Here is a 27532-nt window from a genome sequence, read left to right as displayed (position 1 = left end):
TGTCGTCTATAGATACAGCACAACATAGTTGGGCAGAACGGTGATATATGGAATTTGTTCCAGACAAGTGAGAGGTAATGAACATATAGGTTTAAAGTGGCAGTGACACTAGGAGAGTTGATATGCAGCGGCACCTTAAGTTGCATGCCCAAAGGAACCTGAATGTAGCCACACATGTGGATGTGAAAAATGCATTTGGTATTCTTATCTTCATACGCCTAGGTATTGAATACAAAATATTATGTAACCAATGTACAAAATGTTGATTAGATTGCATTTAAGGCATTGTGTACAGTTCTGGTCATCACACTGCGGGAAGAAGGTGGTATCGTTAAATGCAGAAGAGATTCACCAGGATGTTTGTCTGGAATGGATAGCAGTAATTATAAGGAGAGATTGTGGACCCAAGAGATGTTTATAAAATAATAATGAGGGGCATAGAGAGGATAATCAGAACTTCTTTTCTGGGGCAGCAGAGTCTAGAACTAGAGGGAACAGGTGAGAGGAAAAGATCTGAGGGGTAGGTTTGTCGTGCTGAGGGTGAGGAATATCTGGAACGAAGTTGAGTTAGATACTATTACAACATGTAAAAGGTATTGGGAGAGGGTACTTCAATAGGAAGTGCATAGAGGAATACAAGCCTGATATGGGCAAATAGGATTAACTTAGATAGGCATCATGAGCTGCATGGCCTAGAAGCGCTAAAAATTTCCGTTTTGGTGCTGTGCATTTGCAGGATGTTATGATCTTTGTATTCAGCACGTTCGGCATGGAGCGTGGAACATGCTAGTTTCTTTCACTGTAACAAGGAAAGAAATCTGTTGGTTTACCCCATTGCTGGGGAAATTAGGAGAAAAAAAAATCTGAAATATTATTAAATGTGATTTCGAAAACTGAGCGACACGGCTTTGTGATGAAGATGTGAATATTCCCAAATGACAGATGAGATCTTTAAAGAGATAACAAGGAACCTATGTTTGTGACAAGAATTTGCGTGAGAGAATCATCAGGAAATTCAAAGAAAGTGATGTTGGTTCTAAAGTTGATTCAAAGGCAGTAAGCAAAGGGTAATGTATGGTGGGTTTTACATTGGCTGTTAGGCTGTTTATATTGGGGTTCTGTGGAAGTAGCCTGGGATATGGCTGATTGTCTCCTCACGAAGATGGTGTACATACAGGAATTCAACAACTCTGTCAGATAGAGAGAATCTTGGTTTGTGAAATGCAAGGAATGCACTCTGGCCTGCTCAATACTTGGAGGGACACCACCTTTTGCATTTTCTAATCCACAAGTTCTGAGTATGATGATAAACCATCTTGTTCTGCTGTTGCCCTTCCTCCTCTTAGATTAGCCTCCATCCATGACTTCAACCTGGAGAAACATTTCAACATTGGCACTTTGACTGAAACCTACTCATCCCTTCTCCCAAACCATGTCGCTCAAGGCCAATCCTCTATTTTCTCTGTATTTGGTACTTTCCATTTCCTTTTCTTCTATATTCTGGTGCTCTGAGGTGCGATTTGCAAATGCTGATGCTGTCCAATCGGCTGTTTTGCAGTGGGAACTAGGTTGGGTTTATTTTTAGTGCCACAATAACTACAATAGAAGAGCCTGTAAATGTGTGGGGGTTAAACTTGAAAGGTCAATCCATGAAGAAGCATGATCAAGCTTTCCTTAGATTTATGTCCTGAGCTGCTTTAAAGATATTCCTAAATTGTTCAAAACTTATTCTTTCCACAGAGGACCGTATCTCAAACAAACAGACTGGAAATGCAAATATAAACTAAACAAATCGCCACGGCTGGGTACCAGCAAGAGCAAATGGGGCAAACAATCACAAGCAGAGGTCTGTAGCCTGCGCGAGAAGTGCCAAACACCCTATTGCATAACGCCATATGGCTGGAGCTTCCCTGGCATTGTGCATCAGGGCATGCAAGGGGTTGGGGGAAGTCCAGGATTTTATTTCCCCTTCCCAGCTTCAAGATGGCTTCAACAGAGGAACAACAGCATGAATGAACAGCTGCCAAAATGACTGGCAGTGGAAATTCAGTTGCCTTGAGCTTGTATGTAAAAGGGAGGATCTGGAATAAACCAGCTTTTAATCCGCCAGAGTTCCTTCAGGGAGGAGTTTGTTTTGTTTTTTTCTGGTGGGGTGGGAGGAGGGCAGGGGAGCTTATTGTGCACAGCACAAGAGACTTTCTTAATGACTTTTAAAATGAAAATCATATTTAGGGTTCATGATTAACCGACAAAGAGCGGCATTGGCTGTGTCACTAAAACAAAATCTAGGAAGAGTGTTAGTTTTAAAAGAAAACATAAAATCCAAAATTCCTAAAATGGAGCCATGGATCTCTGGGATGTGAAGTTGTGTATCTGAGCCCAACCTTTAGCAAAATGTGGGAGGTGGGGTATAGATGATGTGGAAAAAGTTTTACCACAGAGCTTGTGAAGATTGCAACAACGACTGAATAATAGGTCAAGACAAAACTAGTGAGTGCTTGGATGAGTGGGGCTGACTGTCTTAAGGCAGCATACTGGGACTGTGCTGTCAAGCTGGCTGGGTGGGACGTAATCCGGGGGTGGGTGAAGATTTGAGCGTGTGCAAGTGCTGTTCCGTCTGGTGTTGTAGCCATCTCGAGAACAATTAAAAAAAATAATAATAAATCTGCGTGTGTTTTTTACATTGGAAGTTCAAAAAAAACCAGTGGTTTCTGCAGAATTGACAGTAAAGCAGTGGGTTGTTTCAGTCCACGCTGGAGTTTTCACTTCCTTTGAGCCACCTAACCCTTCATCTAACCCTAGCAACATATGTTGTATTGCTTACGTCTAGGTAATTGAGTTGTTCGGTCTTATATCTATCTATTTGACTCAATATGGTGGTGAGCTTTCTTGCCATTCTGTGGGTAAAGAGGTTAATCTTCCCATTGGGTATATCCAGCTCCTGAGTATGTTGCAACATTATTTTCAAATCTTGATTCGTGGTCTATTGGATGAGGATTGCCCACTCCCTCCATTCACTTAAAAAGTAGATGATTTTCTGGGCAATGCACACACCCTCAATGTATGCATGGGTCACTCACCTGGACACGAGAGGTGAATCACTTGACACTTCCTCGCACTCAGCAAAACCATTACTTTAAGCAGGTCCTTATTGTCAATCTTTCAAAAAAAAGGAAGGAGAGACGGGAACAATAGTCCTTTCGCCTTGCATCTTTTGACAAATCGAGTTCTACAGCACAGAAACAGCCCCTTTGACCCAACTTAACCAAAATGCCCCATCTACACTAGTCCCACTTGCTTGCATTTTGCCCATATCCCTCCTAAACCTTTCCTATCCATGCACCTGTCCAAATGGCTTTTAAATGAAGCTATATTATTGCTAGACCACCATCATCTATTGCACAAGTGATGGCTCCCACTGATTGTCGCCGGAAACCTGTGTCCTTTTCAGGACAGACGATGACAGCAATGTTTGAATCTGAAACATGGAAGATGGACACGAAAGAAGAAGACCTGTTTCAATTACCTCCTCTGGCAGCTCGTTCCATATACCCACTATAGACACAAAAAGCTGGAGTAACTCAGTTGTTCAGACAGTGTCTCTGGATAGAAGGAATGGGTGACGTTTTGGGTCGAGACCCTTCTTCAGACTCTGGAGAAATGCAATAGGCTTCTCCAGCTTTTTGTGTCTATGGTTTTCTATGCCAGCTTTGGTTTTATGAAAGAAATAGCGGTTGACAAATCTAATGGTCTATTTGTAAATTGTAAGAAATAAGTTGCTAATTATTGTCTACCTTACAAAATGTGGTTACACAAAATAAGGGCTGACAGGGATAATGATAGAAGCTCATTGATGGACAGAAAAATCAGGAGGGATAAACGGGTTATTTCCATATTAATAGTATGGTGTTAATGGGATGCATCAATCGACATTGGACCTATATACCTATCATCTGTTGACGGACTGCTGTCAGGTAAGTGGACCATGTATAAGGTCTCCAAATTTGGTGCTGATATAGAACTCGGTGAGAAAGATTAAAAATGCAGTCTTTCAGCAGTTTGGATGTGTTAAGTGGGCAAAAAAAATGGCAGAAGGAGTTTCCTAATGTAGGAAATGTGAGGTTATTTAGTACAATTGATTTTTTTTGATGGTGAGAAACCGCATGTCGAATACAGAGTAATCTGATTCATAAAATATGTAAAGTTAATGTAGGTAAAGCAAGTGAATTAGGAAGGTAAATAAGTGGTTGTTATTGCAGGGGAGGAGGTTTGATTACTGAAGTAATGAAGTCTACAGTTGTAGAGGGGTTGTTCTCACAATTTATGCTCTCTACCAAAGAATCAGAATCGGATTTTATTCGCCAAGTATGTTTTGCAACATACGAGGAATTTCACTGGCCAGGTCAGTCATACGATTAAAAGCAACAGATCACTCAAAACACATTTTAACATGAACATCCACCACAGTGACTCCTACACATTCCTCACTGTGATGGAAGGCGAAATAAAGTTCAAGTCCTTTCCCTTAGTTCTTCCTCGGTCGTGGGCCTGGAGCCCCCGTTGATGGGATGGTCTTGCCTTAGAGATTCACTAGGATGAGAGATGTTGTTCTTGGAGAATTTTAATTACAGGTAGACACAAAAGTGCTGGAGAAACTCAGCAGGTGCAGCAGCATCTATGGAGCGAAGGAAATAGGCAACATTTCGTGCCAAAATCCTTCTTCGGACTGATGTGGGGCGGGGATCGGGAGGAGAAAGGAAGAGGAGGAGCCCGAGGGCTGAGGGAGAGCTGAGAAGGGGAGGAGACAGCAAGGGCTACCGGAAATTGGACAAGTCAATGTTTATGCCGCTAGGGTGCAAACTGCCCAAGCGGAATATGAGGTGCTGCTCCTCCAATTTCCGGTGGTGCTCACTCTGGCCATGGAGGAGGCCCAGGACAGAAAGGTCGGATTCGGAATGGGAGGGGGATTTGAAGTGCTGAGCCACAGGGAGTTGGTTAATGCGAACTGTGCGGAGGTGTTCGGCAAAACGATCGCCAAGCCTATGCTTGGTCTCACCGATGTGGATCAGCTGACATCTAGAACAGCGGATGCAATAGATGAGGTTGGAGGAGATGCAGGTGAACCTCTGTTGCACCTGGAACTACTGCTTGGGTCCTTGAATGGGAGGGGGGAGGTAAAGCGACAAATGTAGCATCTCTTGCGGTTGCGAGGGAAAGTGCCCGGGGAGGGGGTGGTGTGGGAGGGAAGGGAAGAATTGACCAGGGAGTTACGGAGGGAGCGTTCTTTGCCGAAAGCAGACGGGGAGATAGGAAGATGTGGCAAGTGGTGTGGTCATGTTGGAGGTGGTGAAAATGACGGAGGACTATTTGTTTGTATGTGACGGCTAGTGGGGTGAAAGGTGAGGACTAGGGGGACTCTGCCATTGTTACGAGTGGGGGATGGGGAGAGAGAGCAGTGTTATGTGGTATTGAAGAGAGCCTCATCTATTGTGGGGGAGGGTAACCCCGTTCCCTGAAGAATGCGGATCTTTCCGATGCCCTGGTGTGGAACACCTCATCCTGGGTGCAGATGCGGCGTAGACAGAGGAATTGGGAGTAGGGGCTGGAGTCCTTACAGGAAGCAGGGTGGGGAGAAGTGTAGTCTATATAGCCATGGGAATTTTAGCCAGATAGCCAAAGAATTTTAATTACAGTTGCCTGACACAGGTTGAGAAAAAAACATTGATGGATTGACATGTAGATGCTGAAATCTGTTTCCCCGGGCTGGAAGGTTCAGATCTATGTGGTGTAATTTCAGGGAGAAGGTTGATATTTAGGATGGGTAGAGAAATGTTATTATTCAATGACCTGTTAGATTATCTGCCTGAAGGGGTCTGAATTCTCAGTCATCAGCATTGTCAAAGGGTTGGGTGAATGTTGCAAAAGGATCCAGAATTATAGTAATTTTGTGGCACGGTATAGCCTCCTGCAGGCGTTTCTTGCGTTGGTGACATTTTGTACAAATTGTAAAGTTACTGATGTAAATCATTGTCAGGCATAGCAGGCAGGGAAAGGGAAGAAGATGAAAGAACAGGAAGGTTGGTGATAAAAATACAGAACATTGAAACTGGTTTAAGCAGCATCTGTGGAAGTCAATGTTTTGGGTCGAGACCCTACTTCAGAACTGTAGGCAATAGATAGGTGTAGCCAGATGGTGTGGGAATGATGAACAGGTGGAACTGGACAGAGGTAAGGAGGTAGAAGTGAACAAAGGGAGAAGAAAACTAGGTGGATGGCTATGTGTGTGGGATGAGAGCTCTGTGGGTGAGGGGGGAGAGAGCAACTGAAATGGGAAAATTCAATGTTCATATCATTAGGCTGTAAGCATCCCAAACAGAATGCGAGGTGTTCTTGCAATTTACATTTGTCGTGATGGAGAAGGCCGAGGACAGACTGGTCTGTTTAGGAATGGGAAGAGTTAAAATGACAGGCACCTGTAAACTGGGGGTGGATGTTCCAGACAGAGCTTGGATGTTCTGCAAATGGTCACCTAGTCTACACTTGGTAGACAGTTTCATCGATGTTACAGGAGGCCACATCGTGAACAAGGTTGGATGAGGCATAGCTGAACCAGTGCATTACCTGGAAGGCTTATTTAGCTCCTTGGAATGTGGTGAGGGGGGAGACGAAGGGGCAGGTGTTGCACTTCCAACAGTTGCAGGGGATAGGGAGGACTGGATGGGATGAGCAGACCATGGGGGTCAGGGAGAGAGCGACCCTTTGTAGAAAACAGAAAAGGAGGATGAGGGGAAGATGTGATTGGTAGTGGGATAGTTTAGAAGCTGGTGGAAGTGGCAGAGGATGATGTGTTGGATGTGGAGACTGGAGGGATGAAAGGCAGGGGATGAGGGAACTCTTCTGTCTGGGGAGGAGGAGAAGAACAGATGTGATGGGAAGGAATTGAGTGGTGGGGCTACTTTACCTACAGTAAAGGGGAAGGCATGTTTCTGGACCAAGAAGGAAGGGAAGTATCAGAAATAATCCACATGAATTGAGGGCAGGGTGGATGTTGGTGGCAAAGGCAATAAAATTGATGACTTTGCACCAGTAGAGTCTTCAATGTACCAGAAAAATACTTTGGGGTGTGCTGGATTAGCTTGGAACAAAGACTGACCCACTAAGCCAACATGTATAACTAGAGCACACGGCTATTCCTTAGATCTGTAGAAAGTGGGAATGTTGGTGGGAGGGAATTTGTTTTGTCTTTGTTGTAGAAAGAAGCAAGGACCTGAAGACCATCTTGGTGGGGCATATAGAGATGGTGAAATGGATATGGATGTCCAGTCCAGTTGGGGCCAGGGAATCGGAAGTTATTAAATAGTGTAGGGCTTAAGAGATGTCCTGGATATAAGTGGAAATGAAGTGGGCAAGAATAGAAAGTATATGGCCAAGGTATGAAGAAATTGGATCAGTGGGCCTGGAACAGGCAGAAACAATGGGTCTACCAGGGAAGTCTTGTTTATGGATCTTGGATAGGAGATAGCAGTGTGCAGTGTGGGTTGGGGAACCATTAGGTTTGAAACTGGAGGGGATATGATATCTCCAATGGTCTGGTAGACAGTGGCCCGGTGTTTCATAGGGTTGTGGACCTGTTGAATGTTTGAGGAATATTTGAGAGTTGCTATCTGGTTTATGCAAGGTAGAGGACTGCATCAAACCTCTGTCTTGTCTGAGAGTGTATTGATGAGGTCAGGATTGGGCTGAAATGGGAGGAGTGCTGCACCTTTGGAGGGGGTGGGGTTGGAGTGGCTGAAGGGTTGTGGAGAAATCAAGGTGGTCAGTGTCACGGGCAATTGGAGAGGAAAGGATCAAATGCCAAAAGGCCAGAATGGGAAGTTCAAGTGGAAGAGGAGTGTTCGAGGCAGAACAAGGAATCATCAATAGGAAAAGTAAGCATGCAGGTACAGCAGGCAGTGAAGAAAGCTTAAGGGCCTGACCCACTTTCCCGTTATTCACAAATTGCTGCCGTCTAATGCTTTGACCTGCTCCTCACCTGTGTCTAAAGTTCCTCATTAATAGTTTTCCTCATACATGTTGCCACTGGCTGAATGATCATTCCTTTTGGATAACTATTAGATTGAAATTTAAACTTCTGGCTGGCTATTTGACAGATTTTACCGGAGAAATGGGTGGGTTTGAGTTACCGGCAAGCTTCATCTTGTACTCGCCTGGAACATTGCTGTGTGGTCACGGATGTTTACTTTACAACTCAGATCATGTTCGCCCTCTTTCCCCACCCCACTTTTTTTTTTTTTTTTTTTTTTATTATTTTTAAAAAAAAATTTATTTTTTTATTCCTTCTCTTCTTCCCCCCCCCACAAAACAAAACCCCCCCCCCCCCCCCCCCCCCCCCCCCCCCCCGCCCCCGCCAGCCATCATCACATTTCAATAGTGCTTTTCATCTTTTGAACAACTGCAAGGAACTAATTTAGGATTGTTTGAATCCTTTGATGGTAAAGTGGGATAATTGTTAGCCTAAGAGAGGCTTAGCTTGATTATATTTCTCATGTTAGTAGGAATTAAAGGTTTGTGTTTCCCTTTTTTTTCATCCTATTTTTTAATTTTTATATTTTAATTTTGTACCTCTACTGTCTCCTTTCTGCAATTCTGATATCCCTCTTACATTGAGGCACCTTGAAATGCAATTGACAGCCTATACAGAATCTGGTCTGCTAAATTCCCACTTTCTATTGCATTGGGATAAATGAGAAGGTAGTTCGGGCCCCCGAATAACTACAATTCTCATTGTGTTGTAATAATGCATGTTTTTGCAGGTTAGTCTGTACAAGAATTGCTTAATAAGGTGTAGGTTTCCGTCTGATAGTTAACTGCTACATTCCTGATTTCATGCCTGACAGGTCAGAGTGAAAACTTTATTTTAATCACTGATCAAACCTGAAATACAAGAGGTGCTCGCAGCTGTGACTGACTCTAATATACTGCCCAAGGCAAACGCGAGGTACTACTCACCAGCTAGTTATTTTATCAAGTTTGAACAGTATCAATTGTGAATCTTTTGATTGGGCAATATTTTGTGACATCCCATCCACCCCATAAAAACTTAGTGTGCATTGAGCAGTTTTACTTTTCACTGAAGCTTATGAAGCGTATATCCGTTGAACTAATTGCCCAATACCTCCAGAACCTGGATTGTCTAGGCTGACTAATTGTTTCAGTCTGATTTTACTGCATGAATGTACTCCTTCTTATGATCCCATCCATTCTGTCCTTGTCCAATCCCTTCTGACCTACATCTGTGACACCTCTGATATCTCCATCACTAACTATTTCCAATCTCCTGGTACTAGATGGCCCATCTTTACCTGGGGTATGCGATCTTTCAGCATCAGGGCCTGTTTCCCTGCTGTGCCACTCTATGCCCTACATTAGGATGATCCAAGGCCCTCCATTCTTCCTTGAACAGAGATCAAAATGGTTCCCCTCCACCAACACCCTACCTAACTGAACACCTTCACGTTGAACAACCTCCATTAATTCCACTCACTTTATCCAAATCAAATGGTTGGCCATTGTTTACACAGGCCTAAAGTAAGCCTGGATTTTGTGGCATACATGAAACAGTGCTTCAGACCTAATAAAGCTTCCTCGCAACTTTTTCTAGGACATTGACGATTGCATTGCAAAGAAACATTACTTTTGCTGCAAATTTCTATTTCCCTTTCACATGGTCCATCTCTAACTCTTACCCCCTATTGGTATCTCTTCATCTCCATAGGCTAGCACCAAAAATCCATTGCAAGCCCATAAAATCCCTCAGCTATTTTGATTTGATTTGCTTCCATTCGGTCTCCTATAAAGACTCTGTTCTGCACAGGTGGCTTTGAGACGGCTTCTTTCTTCCAGAATTGTAATTTCTCTTAAATAATCAAAAGAAGCCTTTCATCGCATTTCATCTATTTCCTGTTCTTTTGGTCTCATCATCATTCCTCCTGTACAGAACAAGGACAGAGGTTCTGCATTCCACCACACCAGTGCCCATGCTCAATAGATTGCTCTTCATATTCATCTCAACAAGATTCTACTCCTTGAAGACACACTTTCCTCTCGGCATTTTTAAGCGATTCTCTAGTCTTGTCTCACCACTGACAGCTCCCTCTTTACAACCCTTTTCTTTGGAACCACTGGAGATGCAATTTCATATTTTCCCTTCTTAGCTTCCAGGAAAACCAAATCATCTTTCCAGGTGTCCACTCGCACTTCTTCCAGTTCAATGTGTTGCATGTGATGTTCCAAATTTGGTTTCTTTATCGTGGAGAAGCCAAACACAGATCTGCATTCAGACTACAAGAGCATTGCAGTATCCTATTCCCTGTCATTTGAATCCTCCACCCCACCTCACTCTGACCTGCCTGTGGAATCCAGCAGTTATTCCAAAGCCCAACATTAATGAGGAAGAACACTTCTGTGCATATTGCACCTCCTAGACTCAATATCAAATTCTACTTCAGGCAACTGGCGTTCTGTGTTTGTGTAGAACAAGCTGTTTCTGCTGAATGACCATCTCTGATATTGGTTCAGCCTTTCTCCATTAACACAGTCCTACAACCCATCAGTTCAAACCATGTTGTTTGTATTCTCCCTCTCTAACTACCCTCATAGCATTTGTTCATTTACTTCCTCTGTAACAGCTCCCCTAACCCATCGACCAAATTACCTCCACAACTGAATCCCCAGAGAAACCTGGACCTCACTCTAGCAGAGACATTCCCCTTGTCCTACTAATTCCTCTCCACCTTCTTTGCAACTTAAATCTAACTTGTTTTTTCTCATTTCCAGTTGAAGATGGATCTTTGGCCAGAATTGTATTCTGGGGGGTGGGATGTTTTAAAATACATGTTGTATTTTAACACAAGACCCCTTTTGAGAACAGCAATGATGGCTCTGCATTACTGTAATGTCGGAAGACAGCACAGTCACCTCTGTCACAACTTGCTACAACTAGGATGCGCTTAATTTTTTAGAGGCGAAGGTAGACTTTAACTGGAACAAGCTAATCTGGTTCTGCCATTCAATAAAATGGCCATCTACCGTTAATGACAACCAATGCAACTGATTGATTAACATTTAAGTAAATCTCATGTACATGAGTAAATAACATGCTTTCTACACCAGGTTATATGAACCATTGAAGCAAAACATTCATGTTTCCCACTCTACAGATGCAGTTTGATTGTCACCATTATTTTTGGGGACCATCCAATTTAGGACCCTGATGAGCAAAAGTATATGGCGCAAAATGAGCCCCTTTTCATAACAGATTCCCTGCTGAATGTCCAACCCCGTTACCATTAGCATCCTATAATTCCCCAAATAGGGAAGAACAGCACCAACCAGAATAAAGTGAAAATGGTTTTGTTTTCAGCAAAAAACTTTTTCTGTTCAACCCCCAAAAAAGTAGCAGCCAAAAATACCAGATGTACTAAGTCATTGACAAATGAGGAAGTTAAGAAATTCCCCCAGTGACTGAATTAGCATTTTGTTTACAACCAAAGAAATATAGGCAATGTGTTACTGAACCAATTTGTGTTAGAACAGCCACAAAAGACAGGTCGACCTTCAGCAGTACTTTTAGTGAAAGTAAACAACTTACAATTAACTATTTCATAATTTATGGGCAAATTCACAATCTGAATGAAGGCTGGATGTGGGGAATGCCTCCTGTTGTTGCATAAGTTAGTAAAACCAGACTATGTGGAACAGACTAGATGGATATCAGTTCCTACCCACCCAGTGTGAAGATACATGGAAAGGACACATTGCCATGCAAGCTGCTGCAGAATCTGTGTGGTTACCTCAACCTAATTTACACGGCATCCTGAGAGAATGCAAAAGCACAGAATGGCAATCAAAACTGGGTTTACTGTACCATTGACATGGCACAAGAGGCCATCCAGCCTCTGCAATCCACACAGAGAATAGAAGAGATGTTGTCTAATTCCACTTTCCAGCTTCTGGTTCAAGGTATCGGGGCTCATGGTGGTAATTGTTAAAATACAGTGCCTCAACTCTAACTTCAGGCAGTATCAGAATTACCCAATTATCATCCCCAGTTAATGTTCTCAGTGCTGTGAGGAATAGAGTGGATAATGCAGACCTAGCTCACATCTCCTAATTTTATGACCACATTTAAATATCCTTTCAGCCTCCTTTGTTCTAAAGAACTTATGCTTTTGTTCTAAACAACTTTGGCACTTGTAAATTATCTTTAAATCTTCTCTAGTCGTTTGAAATCCTTTGTGAAATGTTAACCGTCTACTGTCAATATAACTCAAGCTGTGGCCTAACTTGTGCTTTCCATAGACCAAATAGAGCATTCCTGCTTTTGTACTGAAATCGTGTTCAATATAGTATCCTACGCACCATCAATGTAATAGATAATATTGAAAGATAACAGAAAGAATAAGGGACACAATACAGAGCCCCATAGAATTCTATCGCAAACAACTTCCCCATCATGAAATCTCTGTCAAAAGGATGGGCCATGGGGCAGATTGTGATGACTGCAGTTTGGATAGTTTTAATACCGTACCAAAGGCAAGGATTCTCTTCATGGATCCGAGTAATGATGATCATTTACACCCACACTGAATTTTAAACTCATAGCAGCCTTACTTACACATAGTGAGCCTAATCTGTAAAAGTTGCCTAAACTGGTTAACAATCTATTAAAGAGCCATATAGATTTCCAGGCTTTGTCAATTTAGATGACAAAAGCAAGAGAATTATGCTAGATATTTAAACTGATTATGCTTATGCTGGAAATTTGGGTTCCAAATTTTAGGAAGAACTTGAAGGCCTCGGAGCAGATCCAAGAGAGATTTACCATAACTGCTAGGGATGAGCAATTTGTAACCCTGGTGTCATATTTCAGTTTTACACAGTGGGAGGCCTGTAACCATCTGCACCGTACAAGGGTTATGCAGTGATAAATGTTAACCCATCCAACACCATGTGAACAGTAAATGAATGGCGAGATATAAACCATATGAAGGCAGGTGGGATTAGCATCATATTTTCTAGGCTGTATTGTTCTTTGTTCTGATATTGCAGCAGCAGGACTGTAGCCAAAAGTATCGAATATGATTCCATGACTGACACCAAACTTCAGTCCTACACAAGACTACACGGGAGTCAAAGATTATGGATATAAAGGCAGAGAAATTGAAATTGAGGCTGAAATTGTTAGATCAAAACCTAATGAATCTCAGAGCAGGCGCAGAGAACAGTATGACACTCTTATCGAGCAACACCGGAAATTGGAGGAACAGCACCTTATATTCCACTTGGGGAGTCTGCAGTCTGCGGGCATGAACATTGAATTCTCCCAATTTGGTTAGCCCTTGCTGTCTCCTCCCCTTCCTTAGCCCTCAGGCTATCTCCTCCCATCCCTCGGGCTCCTCCTCCTTTTTCCTTCCTTCTCCCCGTCACCCCCCCAATCAGTCTGAAGAAGGGTTTCGGCCCGAAACATTGCCTATTTCCTTCGCTCTATAGATGCTGCTGCACCCGCTGAGTTTCTCCAGCATTTTTGTGTAGCTTCGATTTTCCAGCATCTGCAGTTCCTTCTTGAACACTGTGGCACTCTTATATCTTGTTTTTGTTTGGTCAAATGCAGTGACAGACCTATGCCCTCTGGTAGTGATACAGTGTTATGCCACAATACACTGTATTCGGATGGTACACAAAAATAAGCTTGTAGCTGCCATTATTGTACCTGTATCCACCAATACTGTACTCTGGTGATATACAGGGGCAGACCCAGCAATATAGTGCCCTAGTAATATAATGACCTGCTCCCACTTGAACCATCTCCCAGTATTGTAGTGACAGAATTCTACCCACATGTACCATATCCCTGTGTTATACAATGCCAGTCCTGTACCCACTAGTACTGCTGACACCCCATTATTATATAACACTCCCCAGATACCCCCCTGATTTAGAAAGTCTATACCACTAAATAACTTCTAAGAGAGCATCACTGTAATAGCACTGATAACCTCCCATTCTCCGATTTTCCACCACACTGATCGCTGGTCAGAGGTCAGACATTAATACATACTCATATACAGTGCCCTCCATAATGTTTGGGACAAAGACCCATCATTTATTTATTTGCCTCTGTACTCCACAATTTGTGATTTGTAATACAAAAAAAAAATCACATGTGGTTAAAGTGCTCATTGTCAGATTTTAACAAAGGGCATTTTTATACATTTTGGTCCAACCATGTAGAAATTACTGCAGTGTTTATACATAGTCCCCCCATTTCAGGGCACCATAATGTGTGGGACACAGCAATATCATGTACATGAAAGTAATTATGTTTAGTATTTTGTTGCATATCCTTTGCATGCAATGACTGCTTGATGTCTGCGATTCATGGACATCACCGTTGCTGGGTGTCTTCTCTGGTGATGCTCTGCCAGCCCTGTATTGCAGCCATCTTTAGCTTATGCTTGTTTTGGAGGCTAGTCCCCTTCAGTTTTCTCTTCAGCATATACAAGGCATGTTCAATTGGGTTAAAATCAGGTGATTCACTTGGCCACTCAAGAATTGACCAATTTTTAGCTTTGAAAAACTCTTTTGTTGTTTTAGCAGTATGTTTGGGATAACTGTCTTGCTGTAGAATGAACCGCCGGCCAATGAGTTTTGAGGCATTTGTTTGAACTTGCGCAGATAGGATGTGTTTATACACTTCAGAATTCATTATGCTACTACCATCATCAATGAATATGTGAGCCAGCACCTTCAGCAGCCATACATGCCCAGGCCATAACATCACCACAACCGTGTTTCACAGATGAGCTGGTATGCTTTGGATCCTGGGCAGTTCCTTCTCTCCTCCATACTTTGCTCTTGCCATCACTCTGATATAAGTTAATCTTCATCTCATCTGTCCACAAGACCTTTTTCCAGAACTGTGGTTGCTCTTTTAAGTACTTCTTGGCAAACATTATCTGGCCATCCTATTTTTGTGGCTAACCAGTGCTTTGCATCTTGCAGTGTAGCCTCTGTATTTCTATTCATGAAGTCTTCTGCGGACAGTGGTCATTGACAAATCCACACCTGACTCCTGAAGAGCGTTTCTGATCTGTCAGACAGGTGTTTGGGGATTTTTCTTTATTATAGAGAGATTTCTTCTGTCATCAGCTGTGGAGATCTTCCTTGGTCTGCCAGTCCCTTTGCGATTAGTAAGCTCACCAGTGCTCTCTTTCTTCTTACTGATGTTCCAAACAGTTGATTTTGGTAAGCCTAAGTTTGACTGATGTCTCTAACAGTTTTATTCTTGTTTCTCAGTCTCATTAAGGACTTGTTTGACTTTCATTGGCACAACTTTGGTCCTCATGTTGATAAACAGCAATAAATGTTTCCAAAGGTGATGGAAAGACTGGAGGAAAGACTAGGTGCTGAGAGCTCTCTTTATACCTGCATTAAGGAGGCAATTAAACACACCTGAGCAATTACAAACAACGTGAAGCCATGTGTCCACACATTATGGTGCCCTGAAATGGGGCGACTATGTATAAACACAGCTGTAATTTCTACATGGTGAAACCAAAATGTATAAAAATGGCCTTTGATAAAATCTGACAATGTGCACTTTAACCACGGGTGATTTTTTTCTATTACAAATCTCAAATTGTGGAGTACAGAGGCAAATAAATAAATGATGGGTCTTTGTCCCAAATATTATGGAGGGCTCTGTAATGAACTTGAAAAGATAGAAAATCCTGAAGCTCTAAAGTCACTAATCGACAAATCCAGAAAGAAAAGCATAGAAAAATTAAACACATGACTTGTATTGCAGAAGCATTCCAATCAAAATTTAGAGAGTGTAACAGGTTGGTGTTCCAGAGAGATATACATGGATATTAGCAGCTCCCGTTGCTTTCCAACTAGATTCAGGCCAATGATCTTAGTGGTAGCAATCACCAAGAAGCTATTACAAGTTACACTAGTTACAAATTGAGTGTCACACTGTGTCCCCTCAGTGTTTTGTGACGTGGAATACACTCTCTATCAAAGTTTATGCATCACAATTTGTACAGAGTGGGATCTGGTATCTGAACAATTATGAGTTTTGAAACTAGATATATATATACTTTGTCTCTTAATAAAAAAAAGTAGTCATCTCTGAACAAATGTTCTTCCCTCCGTGGTATTGCAGTCTGATAGAAGCAGGAAGCAGTCCTTTTTCTTTAAGGGAAGGTAATAATGAAAAGGCAAATGCACAAATCCATGAATAGGAAAGAGTGGTCTTTTAAACTGCACACTCAGCCAGTTCCAGCACAATGTGTAATGTTCAGATGGTTGCCTTGGTGTGTCTTCATTCAAGATGATAAGTTTGCCCCTTGAAAGGTGTTAGCAGCAGGTTTTGAGCGATGGTGTAAAAGGTTAGGCAGTATTCTGGAGGGTTTGTTTCCTGTGCTGTGAGCTTTATAACTCACTGTGGGTTAGCAGGTTGCATTGGCCACTGCCCCTGGCCCTGCTGGGACTGAAGTAATCGATGGAGTTCCTTAAATTGAAATACCACATTGTCCTTTAGGTCTGGGTTCGAAATCTGGAGACGAATGCTCCCACTATCAAATGATAGCTCTCCAGAAAACATCTCAAACATCATCCGTGCCACAACAGGGATCACCTGAACCAGCCACAAGGGAGGAATGGAAAAGATTGAACATTAGGTCACAATCATGAATAAACAACATTGGCAGCAGATTTTACATTCAAAACGTCTTTACACAAAGATTCTCAAGAATCATATGACTGCAAACAGCATAGTAAGTATCTTACAACATAGGGATATTTAAGTTGGTGGAATAATAGGGACAGTGATGTTTCACAAAGTTTAGATGCCAGGATGCTTCATGGGGAAAGTCTCTCCACATTTTGGGTCCTCCTGAGGAAAAGCACTGAAACAGGAAAACTTCTCAGAAAGGAAGGAATATGGTTCTTTAACAGTGGGGGATGCAGACTGTGGGAAAACACCTGCACAGTGGAACCCGTCATACGTTAATATATAGAAATTGTGTTTGTTTCAGGAAGAGTATCATTTCAGGAAGGGTAACATAGAAACATAGAAAATAGGTGCAGGAGGAGGCCATTCGGCCCTTCGAGCCAGCACCGCCATTCATTGTGATCATGGCTGATCGGCCCCAATCAATAACCCGTGCCTGCCTTCTCCCCATATCCCTTGACTCCACTAGCCCGTAAAACTCTATCTAACTCTCTCTTAAATCCATCCAGTGACTTGGCCTCCACTGCCCTCTGAGGCAGGGAATTCCATAAATTCACAACTGGGTGAAAAAGTTTTTTCTCACCTCAGTCTTAAATGACCTCCCCTTTATTCTAAGACTGTGGCCCCTGGTTTTAGATTCGCCCAACATTGGGAACATTTTTCCTGCATCTAGCTTGGCCCAGTTCTTTTATAATGTTATATGTTTCTATAAGATTCCCCCTCATCCTTCTAAACTCCAGTGAATACAAGCCTAGTCTTTTCAATCTTTCCTCATATGACAGTCCCGCCATCCCAGGGATCAATCTCATGAACCTACGCTGCACTGCCTCAATCACAAGGATGTCCTTCCTCAAATAGGAGACCAAAACTGTACACAATACTCCAGATGTGGTCTCACCAGAGCCCTATACAACTGCAGAAGAATTTGCAACCATCAGAATTTGTCCTCGGTAGACAATTGGGTTAACCCAGAGGACAACGTCTAGAGTCAGATTTGTCCCAGTAAGAATGTTCTCCATGTTGATGGCAACCTCTTGGTATTTCACTCGCAGATTTTTGTGTACAGCCCAAAGAGAATCAGCATGAGTGAACCAGTCCAGCCCTGCCTCACTGTTCACAGGGTTCCTCTACAGAATCTAACTATTTCCCTCGCTCTAAGTTATTTCATTACCTGCACCATGATTAGCTTCTTTTCTTTGGGTTTACCATCTGGCCACTCTTCACCAAAGCAGAGCTGGATCTCGTAGAGCGGGACAACACTTACTTGCCCCTTCTGATACATTATCAATTCTGTGAAGTAGAGAAAACATTGAATGTTAAAACAGTACATTGGTGAAGTGAAACCTTCAGTCATGTGCTGTGCTGTCATCAGAAGAGATTCTCATTGTGTCCTTTCACATTTTATGCCGCTGAATAAGAAGCAAGAACGGGGATTGGGGAAGGGAATGAAGGGATAAAAAGAAATATTGGACAAGAGGGGTGTATGGATGGAGGGAGGGAAAAGAGCAGGGTGACTGGGGTGGTTGGGAGAGGTGCAGTAATGGGTGTGCAATATGGGTGGGAGTGGGAGAAGGGAAAGAGAGAGGGATGATTTGAAATGAAACAACTTATCCCTCTCTTCCAGCCTCCACAATGCTACCCAACCAGCCAACTCTTTCAGCAGGTTATTTGTTGCTCCAGATTCCAACATCTGCAGCCTCTTCCATCTCCAAACCTTGGCCCCACCTGTCAGTTCAAACCATGCTGGAAGAGCCACAAGCTTCCTGTCGACTCGGTCGATTGCAAGAACGACCACAATTTCTTAACCAGCTGCAAAGACTTTTGGAGTGACCTGATATTAACAAATGATTTATTCTGACATAGCAGGAAACCATTCAGCCTATCGGGTCCATGGTGGCTCTCAGCTGAGAAATCCCATCAGTCCCATTGATCCTCTCCATATTTCTCAGTACCTCTGTAATTCATTCTCTCTCACAGGCCCACCAAATCCAGTTGCTCCTCCTGTCATTTATCTATATTAAGAGGAATTTTATTGTAGCCAACCTATCGGCCACGCGTTTCTGGTTGTGAGAGGAAACTTGCAAGTCCGGCAGAAGCCCAAGCAGTCATAGACAGAATGTGCAAACTCCACACTGACAACAGAATTGAGAGCGGCATCACTGGAACTGAGGCAGATCTAACAGCTTGCCACCAGGTCACCCATTGTGAAACATGCTGTACTTGGGAATGTTCTTCTAAAACTAGAACTAAGGAAAGTTGTTAGGATGAAGTATAGTACACCACTATCACAGAGCTATAGATAATAAAAATGGGAACAGCAGAATTCAAGTTCAAGTGAGTTTATTGTCATGTGTTCCTGATAAGACAATGGGATTCTTGCTTTGCTTCAGCACAACAGAACATAGGAGGCATTGACTACAAAACCAGAATATCCCTTACCACAAACAACAGAAAAACCCAAACAAAAAAGAAACTAACATTTAAAAGTAGTCAACTCACCACTAAGGAAGTTCTCTAAACTGAACAGCTTGATCTTCTTCTCTCTCTCAATGGGGTTAGGACCTGATGTTCCATTAGCACAGGGCCCCGACCAATATACTTTACACTGGCACAGCCGAATGGCATAGATATCCTGCCCGTGGATTTCCAGGATCAGGCCCCGGTCCATCACATCCAACAAGTGGTTAGTGTAAAATCGCTGCTTCTCATGAGGCACCTGGTCTGTGCTGGGGAAACGGACCTGCTCGAGGGTAATGGGTCCGAAGAGCTCCACTTGGTCTGGGATAGGGCCGAGGTCACCGTAGTACAGGCGACAGCCGTGAGGATTGCTGACCGTGATTAATGATCCCATCTGTTTGCCTCTGTATTGGAACTTCACATCCAGATCAGTCACTGAATCAAAGGAAGAGATAGACCTTGGTTAGACCACCGAACAGGCAGCACGTGATCAGGAATGAAAATTGATCAATGGCGCTGTGCAAGAAAAGCAATGCTGTTGAGACAAGTTGTATGGTGCATTTTAAAGGAAACTACAGTGTCCTCCGTAATGTTTTGGACAAAGACCCATCATTTACTTATTTGCCTCTGTACTCCACAATGTGAGATTTGTATTAGAAAAATATCACATGTGGTTAAAGTGCACATTGTCAAGAGACAAGTCAAGAGAGTTTCATTGTCATGTGTCCCAGATAGGACAATTAAATTCTTACTTGCTGCAGCACAACAGAATATGTAAGCATGATACAAAACGGAAGATAAAAGTTCAGTGTGTCTATGGACCATAGACCATATATACACAATAATAATAGACTGTTATTGTTCTGAGTTGATTTAATGCCGTGTTTAATAGCCTGATGGCTGTGGGGAAGAAGCTGTTACTGATCCTGGATGTTACAGATTTCAGGTTCTTGTACTTTTTTCCCCCGATGGCAATGGAGAAATGAGTGTGTGACCAGGATGGTGTGGGTCTTTGATGATGTTTGCAGCCTTTTTGAGGCAGCGACTGCGAAAGATCCCTTCGATGGTGGGGAGGTCAGAGTTAGTGATGGACTGGAGAGTGGTCATAACTTTCTGCAGTCTTTTCCGTTCCTGGACGTTCAAGTTGCCGAACCAGCCCACGATGTAGCCAGTCAGCATGCTCTCTACTGTGCACCTGTAGAAATTCGAGAGAATCCTCCTTGACATACCGACTCTCTGTAATCTTCTCAGGAAGTAGAGGAGCTGAATAAAGATTATTCTTTATAATAATAGTAATAAACTGGATTTCAGACTCAAGGTCCAGACCAGGGACAACATTACATAAAAATACATTGCATATAAAAACACCATAAAATACAATAAAATCTTAGTATATCACTTTTAAAAGCATCATAGATTATATATATAAAACTAACAATACACGATTTATAATCCAGAATAAAAAAAAGAAAGATCAGTGTCCTATAACGAGGCAGCATTACCAGTGTCTCCACAACTGGGATTTGTAGCGTGTAGTGCTAAACCTTATGTTTCACAAAGCCACGACAATTACATTTTTAGAGTCTTTTATCCTGCAAATGAATTCATACATATGATTTCTTATAATTGCATCAATGTGCTGGGACCAGGAAAGATTCTCGGTAATATGCACGCCCAGGAATTTGAAGTTTTTGACCCTTTGTCAGATTTTAATAAAAGGCCATTTTTATACATTTTGGTTTCACCATGTAGAAATTACAGCTGTGTTTATACATGGTCCCCCCCCATTTCAGGGCACCATAATGTTTGGGACACAGCAATGTCATGTCAATTAAAGTAGTCATGCTTAGTATTTTTTTGCTTATCCTTCACATGCAATGACTGCTTGAAGTCTGCGATTCATGGACATCACCAGTTGCTGGGTGTCTTCTCTGGTGATGCTCTGCCAGGCCTGTATTGCAGCCATCATTAGCTTATGCTTGTTTTGGGAGCTAGTCCCCTTCAGTTTTCTCTTCAGCATATGAAAGGCATGCCCAGTTGGGTTCAGATCAGGTAATTGACTCGGCTACTCAAAAAATGTCAATTTTTTAGCTTTGAAGACTCCTTTGTTGCTTTAGCAGTATGTTTGGGATCATTATCTTGCTGTAGAATTAACCGCCGGCCAATGAGTTTTGAGACATTTGTTTGAATGAGCAGATAGGATGTGTCTGTACACTTCAGAATTCATTATGCTACTACCACCAGCAGTTGTATCATCAATGAAGATAAGTGAGGCAGTACCTTCAGCAGCCATACATGCCCAGGCCATAACACCCCCACCACTGTGTTTCACAGATGAGCTGGTATGCTTTGGATCTCGGGCAGATCCCTCTCTCCTCCATACTTTGCTCTTGCCATCACTCTGACATAAGTTTATCGTCGTCTCATCTGTCCACAAGACCTTTTTCCCAGAACTGTGGTTGCTCTTTTAAGTACTTCTTGGCAAACTGTAACCTGGCCATCTTATTTTTGCGGCTAACCAGTGGTTTGCATCTTGCAGTGTAGCCTCTGTATTTCTGTTCTTGAAGTTTTCTGCGGACAGTGGTCATTGACAAATTCAAAATTGACTCCTGAAGAGTGTTTCTGATCTGTCGGGCAGGTGTTTGGGTGTTTTTCTTTATTATAGAGAGAATTCTTCTGTCATCAGCCGTGGAGATCTTCCGTGGCCTGCCAGTCCCTTTGTGATTAGTAAGATCACCAGTGCTCTCTTTCTTCTTAATGATGTTACAAACATCATTTGGAATGATTTTGGTAAGTCTAAGGTTTGTCTGTTGACTAACAGTTTTATACTTGTTTCTCAGTCTCATAATGGCTTCTTTGACTTTTATTGGCACAACTTTGGTTCTCATGTTGATAAACAGCAATAAAAGTTTCCAAAGGTGACAGAAAGACTGGAGGAAAGACTAAGTGCTGAGAGCTCTTTTACCTGCAATAAGGAGGCAATTAAACACACCTGAGCAATTACAAACACCTGTGAAGCCATGTGTCCCAAACATTATGGTGCCCTGAAATGGGGGGGGGGAGGGGGAAATATGTATAAACACAGCTGTAATTTCTACATGATGAAACCAAAATGTATAAAAATACCCTTTAATAAAATCTGACAATGTGCACTTTAACCACCTGTGATTTTTTCCTATTACAGATCTCAAATTGTGGAGTACAGCAGTAAATAAATAAATGATGGGTCGTTGTCCCAAACATTATGGAGTGTACGGTAGATGTACAAGAGGAAGAAAGGAAGAAAAGGTTATGCTGGATCAAATTACATTGAGAGATGAGAGAAAGTTTGATTTCAGTAATAATGCTGATATGGCCCAGCAAGGCAGAATGCCTTTTTGTGTCTTCTACACATCATGTAAAAAGGAACATCACAAATGACCCTGTGGGACTGGCAGGTGTTGATCCTTGCCTCTGCAAGCAATAACTACTGGGCCCAAAAGTAGCTAATTTAAATCACACTTGAAAAGCCCAAGCACATTATAACGTGGATAATCCAAATATTGTATTGATGGAATTCCCATTTTTCAGAATGGGTGGGCTCAAGGTTTCATAACATTGTTTGCAACAATGGGGAGGTCTCTCCAGTGTTCCATCCAAACCTGCTGCATGACCTGCTGACAGCTTCCAATATTTTTTGTTTTTATAAATGCAACAATAAAGGTCTGCCATTTGCCAGATCCTCTTGAGGGCATTGGAGATCCATGAGATTGCAGGTGCCGAAATCTTGAACAAAAAGAAAAGTGTTGGAGGAACTCAGCAGGCCAAGCTCTGTCTATGGAGGGATATGGGCAATGTTTCAGGTCGAACCTTCATTCAGATTCACCACCGCACTTTGTTTTTTGCCTCATGAGAATAAATTGGCTGCCACCTTTCCAACATTGATTACACTTCAAAAGTGTCCGCGTTGTAAGGCATTTTGAGCTGAGAGATTGGGAAAAAAAAGGTTTGTTCCCACTGGCAAGTTACTTGCACCAATTCCTTTGTCAAGGGCAAAATGAAGCTCAACTGTGATGCAAACAACTACACTTCTTAACAACTGCTAGGGGTTGGAAATTTAACAATGGTAATCAAAATATTGCACAGGCCATAGAGCACAGAAGTAGATGCAAATGATGGAATTTGATGCAAATGACATGCTTGAATCTTTGTGCTCCAAATGTTCTATTTAAACTAAGCAGTCAGCAAATTCCTCCATTCCTGTCTCCCTCTCAATAGTCAATTCCAGTTGCCATTACTAAACATTTTAGAAGAGGAGAGGTTCAATTATTTCTTCGGGATGGTTTCTCTTAAATGCAGAAGAGCAAGGCACTCAACTCTTGCAGAAGGACATTTCTAAGAAATGTTATATATACCCCAAATTGTGAGAGGAAGCAAATGAGAAGAAACAGTAACTTACATGGCAGAGAGTTGATAAACATTTCAGACGTGGTCAGTGATGGGAACTGATCCACTTGCTGCAATGGGAGTGGATTAAGAGTTCCCTGAACGATTGGAGGGACATTTGATTGAACTAGTCCTCCATGAGCAAGATTAGGTTGAGAGAGTTCACTGTGATCAAGGTTTGCATGAGAAAGGTCCCGTTGTGAAAGTGTCGTGTCCGCAAGCCCTCCATTCATACAAGAATCCGGCACTGTGATCTCCTGTTTCGGCCAGGTCTGAGTTGGGTATGGTGGTAGGCTGGCATTATCTGGTATGAGAAAGACAGAAAAATAACACTTGAATATACACTTCTTTAAAGCCAGGACACAGCAGCGCAGTACATCAGACGGTGGCCTTGGGGGGACGTTTCATGTGTCATTCTAGAGGGAGCTTTACTATATATCTAACACAAGTCGTAGCTAATCTGTGGAATCTTGATGGGACAATGACGAGTGAGTTTACACTATAAGTAACTCATGCTGCACCCGAGCTCGGTGGTGAAGCAGTTAGTGCTGCTGCCTCACAGCTCCAGGGAAGGCCCACCGGGAGGAGGTGGCTGATCTGGCACTCTGGTGTCAGGACAACAGCCTCCTCTTGAATGTCAAAAGCTGATCGTGGACTTTAGGAGGGCACAACATCCGAGGACGTACACTCCATTGAAGATAAATGGGGATACTGTGGATAGGGTGAGCTGCTTTAAATACCTGGGAGTCCACATCTCAGAGGATCTGACATGGACATCACACGCTGCCGCACTGGTGAGTAAGGCAAGGCAGCGCCTTTACCACCTCAGGCAATTGTGGAAATTCAGAGTGTCTCTGAGGATCCTCCAGTGCTTCTACTCAGCGGCTGTGGAAAGCATCTTGTCCGGAAACATCACAATTTGGTTTGGGAATTGCTCTGCCCAGGACAAGAAGGCTCTGCAGAGAGTAGTGCGTTCGGCCGAACGCACTATGGGAAGTACACCCGCCCCCCTGCAGGAACTATACAACAGGAGGTGCAACTCCAGAGCCATAAATTCATTCATAAACTAAATTTCCCCCTAATTTTCCTCTATCAAGAAAAAAACAACAATGGCTGATGTGCTCACCTTCCAAGGTCATTGAAGGGAACATAGCTTGGAGCTGGCGCTGTAAGGAAAAGCAAAATTAATTGCATAGCTGAAGCTTACTAAAATACTGAGAAAGGTAATCTGAGGAAAAGTTCCCAAGTGAACTCTAATGATCGCAAATATAGTCAACAGTGGATCTTAACTAAAACCAAGGGGAGGTGGTAGAAACAGAAACAATAGTGACATTTAATATACATTTAGACAGACAGATGAAAAGGCAGGGTATCGAGGTATACAGGCTATGCGCAGGCTATTTAGATTGGCATAATTCTTGGCACAGACATTATGCGATGAAGGGCCCGTTTCTACACTGTGTTACGTTCTATCACAAAAGTCCCATTTTCCCATTCCCATAGTTTGTGGCTGATCACAAGTGTGAAGCAGGTGGCACCACAACATATAGCTTTCATGTCCCTGGTCTAGGAACAGCGAGAAAACATTCTGCCCTTCCAGTTTTCATTAGATCACAGGCAGTTAACATTTTAATACCTACTTTTTCTCTACATGCCTAACACTTTGATAACCTATCATTCTGGATTCTGAATACTCTAGTTAATTTACAGCATCCATAGGCACAGAGTTGACGTGGATAAGCTTTTCCCACTGAGAGTAGGGAAGATTCAAACAAGGGGACATGACTTGAGAATTAAGGGACAGAAGTTTAGGGGTAACATGAGGGGGAACTTCTTTACTCAGAGTGGTGGCTGTGTGGAATGAGCTTCCAGTGAAGGTGGTGGAGGCAGGTTCGTTTTTATCATTTAAAATAAATTGGATAGTTATATGGACGGGAAAGGAATGGAGGGTTATGGTCTGAGCGCAGGTATATGGGACTAGGGGAGAATACGTGTTCGGCACGGACTAGAAGGGTCGAGATGGCCTGTTTCCGTGCTGTAATTGTTATATGGTTATATATATGGTTATCTTTTGTTTGAAGTAATAATTTCTGACATTACAACGAACATTTTTGTTAACTTTATTACATCCTTTTGTCCTAGACACTCCCTGTAGTGAATATGGGTTCTCCGTATCAATACGCAAATAATAAATCTGTTTTAAAATCCAAAATTTGAATCTGTTTCAGGAAAGAGTAATTTCCAAGCTATGGGATTAGAGGGATTTTGCTCTTGGAAAATCAACACTGCAAACTTCAGAAATTTAAAACAGAAAACCAAAGTGGATTGACCTGAAACATTAACTGTTTCTCTCTCCATAGGTCTAAGCCTTCCAAGAACTTCTAGCATACTTGTTATTATTTCAGATTTCTATTATCTGTAATATCTTTCTTTGCACAGGAATTTATTGAATGGCAATTTTGATCAGTCACTCATTATTCACAGAAACTTACGTTAGCAGTTATACATACCTCATCCTCATCATCCCATTCATAGTCATTGGTCTCTGAGTGGAAAGAGAATATACATAAATAACTATTTTTAAAAAAAGGTGCAGTCAAAACTTGTTCCTGAAAACAATCCAAATTCAGCCTGAGGTTTGAAACTAGAATTGTTACTGGATCTCTTATTTTCATTCAGCTATGTGCATGCAACAATTCCAGTTATCTTTCTAAAACAAAAAGGAACTATGCCCAGTGTTAATCGTGTTCGGTTCAGGGGAGATGAAAATGGAATAGTTAGCAGGCATTTATGCAACTTGTAGCATGGGCTGAGCTTGGGATGTGATGTTGGTGTACAGTTCACTAACAATTATGAAACACTCGTGTACTTCTTGAAAGGAAATAGAATAAATACTAGAATAAAAATCACTAACAAGAGTTTGGAGAAAGAGCGATGGGAGTGGGACTAACTAGGTAACTCCCTCAAAGAGCAAGCACAGGCATTATGGGAAATGGCCATCTTCCGCAATTACACTTGATTATTCTGCAATAAACTTTTCAACAATGGACAGTAGAATAGAATAGAATGCCTTTTATTGTCATTCAAACAGACAAGGTTTGAACGAAATTTCATTCCTGCAGACATGATATTACAAAAAAAACACAATTTACACAAACATCCATCACAGTGAATCTCCAACAACTCCTCACTGTGATGGAAGGCAAAAGTCTTATCTCTTCGCTTTGTTCTTTGTTCAGTACAAGCCAGCTTTGTTTCGAAAGGATCATAAAATAATAAATTTTGTTTGAAAAATAGGTTGTAAAGCAACAGTAATACAAGCAACTACAACTGAAACCTAGCCAAACCTCATGTAAAAACTAAAGATGATATTAACTAATTTCATGGAATAAGCTGGAGAGATGGTATATAGGTTCAGAATGGCTAATGCACAATCCTGTACACTGACATCAACACATGATGTTTGATCTGCAATTGAATTTAAATGCAGAAATAATTAAGAACCACATAAATAAACTACTATAATGGGACTGTAAACAGAAGAGCAATATTTTCTTTTATATGCCGTTTTGAAGGGGAAATGAGGCAGAGATGGAGGTGAGAGAGGCAATGTATGAGGGGAGAGGAAGGTAGTGAGCAAGGGGGACACAACTACAGACTTGCTTTGATGTGTTTCCATGCATCATTCAAATGATCACTTCATCCTTTTCACATTTATCTCTCTCTCCCCGAAGATATGATTGAACCAGGAAATGGTAGAATACATCCAATTTCTTTCTCCAATAGACATGGATGGAATGAAGTCCAGGCATCTTTTCATCTGGTAAATAATCTGTTTCAATGAATTCCAGG

At 42.1% G+C, this 27532-nt stretch overlaps 2 protein-coding genes across 2 annotated transcripts in view; one reads left to right on the top strand and one right to left on the bottom strand.

Moving 5' to 3' along the window:
• The window catches only part of tnpo3 (transportin 3), a 66935-nt gene extending 64826 nt beyond the window's left edge, over window positions 1-2109 (top strand). Inside the window, exon 23 of the mRNA XM_055653284.1 lies at window positions 1741-2109. The gene's annotated coding sequence lies outside the window, so the exon portion shown is untranslated. The remainder of the gene's footprint in view (window positions 1-1740) is intronic.
• A 13730-nt stretch (window positions 2110-15839) lies between these two features.
• Window positions 15840-27532, bottom strand: part of LOC129707871 (interferon regulatory factor 6-like) — a 39732-nt gene continuing 28039 nt past the window's right edge. Inside the window, exons 4-9 of the mRNA XM_055653283.1 lie at window positions 26191-26225; window positions 24807-24846; window positions 23694-23984; window positions 19298-19690; window positions 17970-18088; window positions 15840-16702 (exon numbers count right to left, since the gene is read on the bottom strand). Of these exons, the coding sequence (XP_055509258.1) occupies window positions 16505-16702; window positions 17970-18088; window positions 19298-19690; window positions 23694-23984; window positions 24807-24846; window positions 26191-26225 (1076 nt within the window). The 3' untranslated portion in view covers window positions 15840-16504. The remainder of the gene's footprint in view (window positions 16703-17969; window positions 18089-19297; window positions 19691-23693; window positions 23985-24806; window positions 24847-26190; window positions 26226-27532) is intronic.

Source organism: Leucoraja erinacea, chromosome 22, assembly GCF_028641065.1.
Source record: "Leucoraja erinacea ecotype New England chromosome 22, Leri_hhj_1, whole genome shotgun sequence".
NCBI classification, from domain to species: Eukaryota; Metazoa; Chordata; class Chondrichthyes; order Rajiformes; family Rajidae; genus Leucoraja; species Leucoraja erinaceus.
Note: the sequence above shows the minus strand (reverse complement) of the source record. Positions and strands in the feature narration are given on the sequence as shown.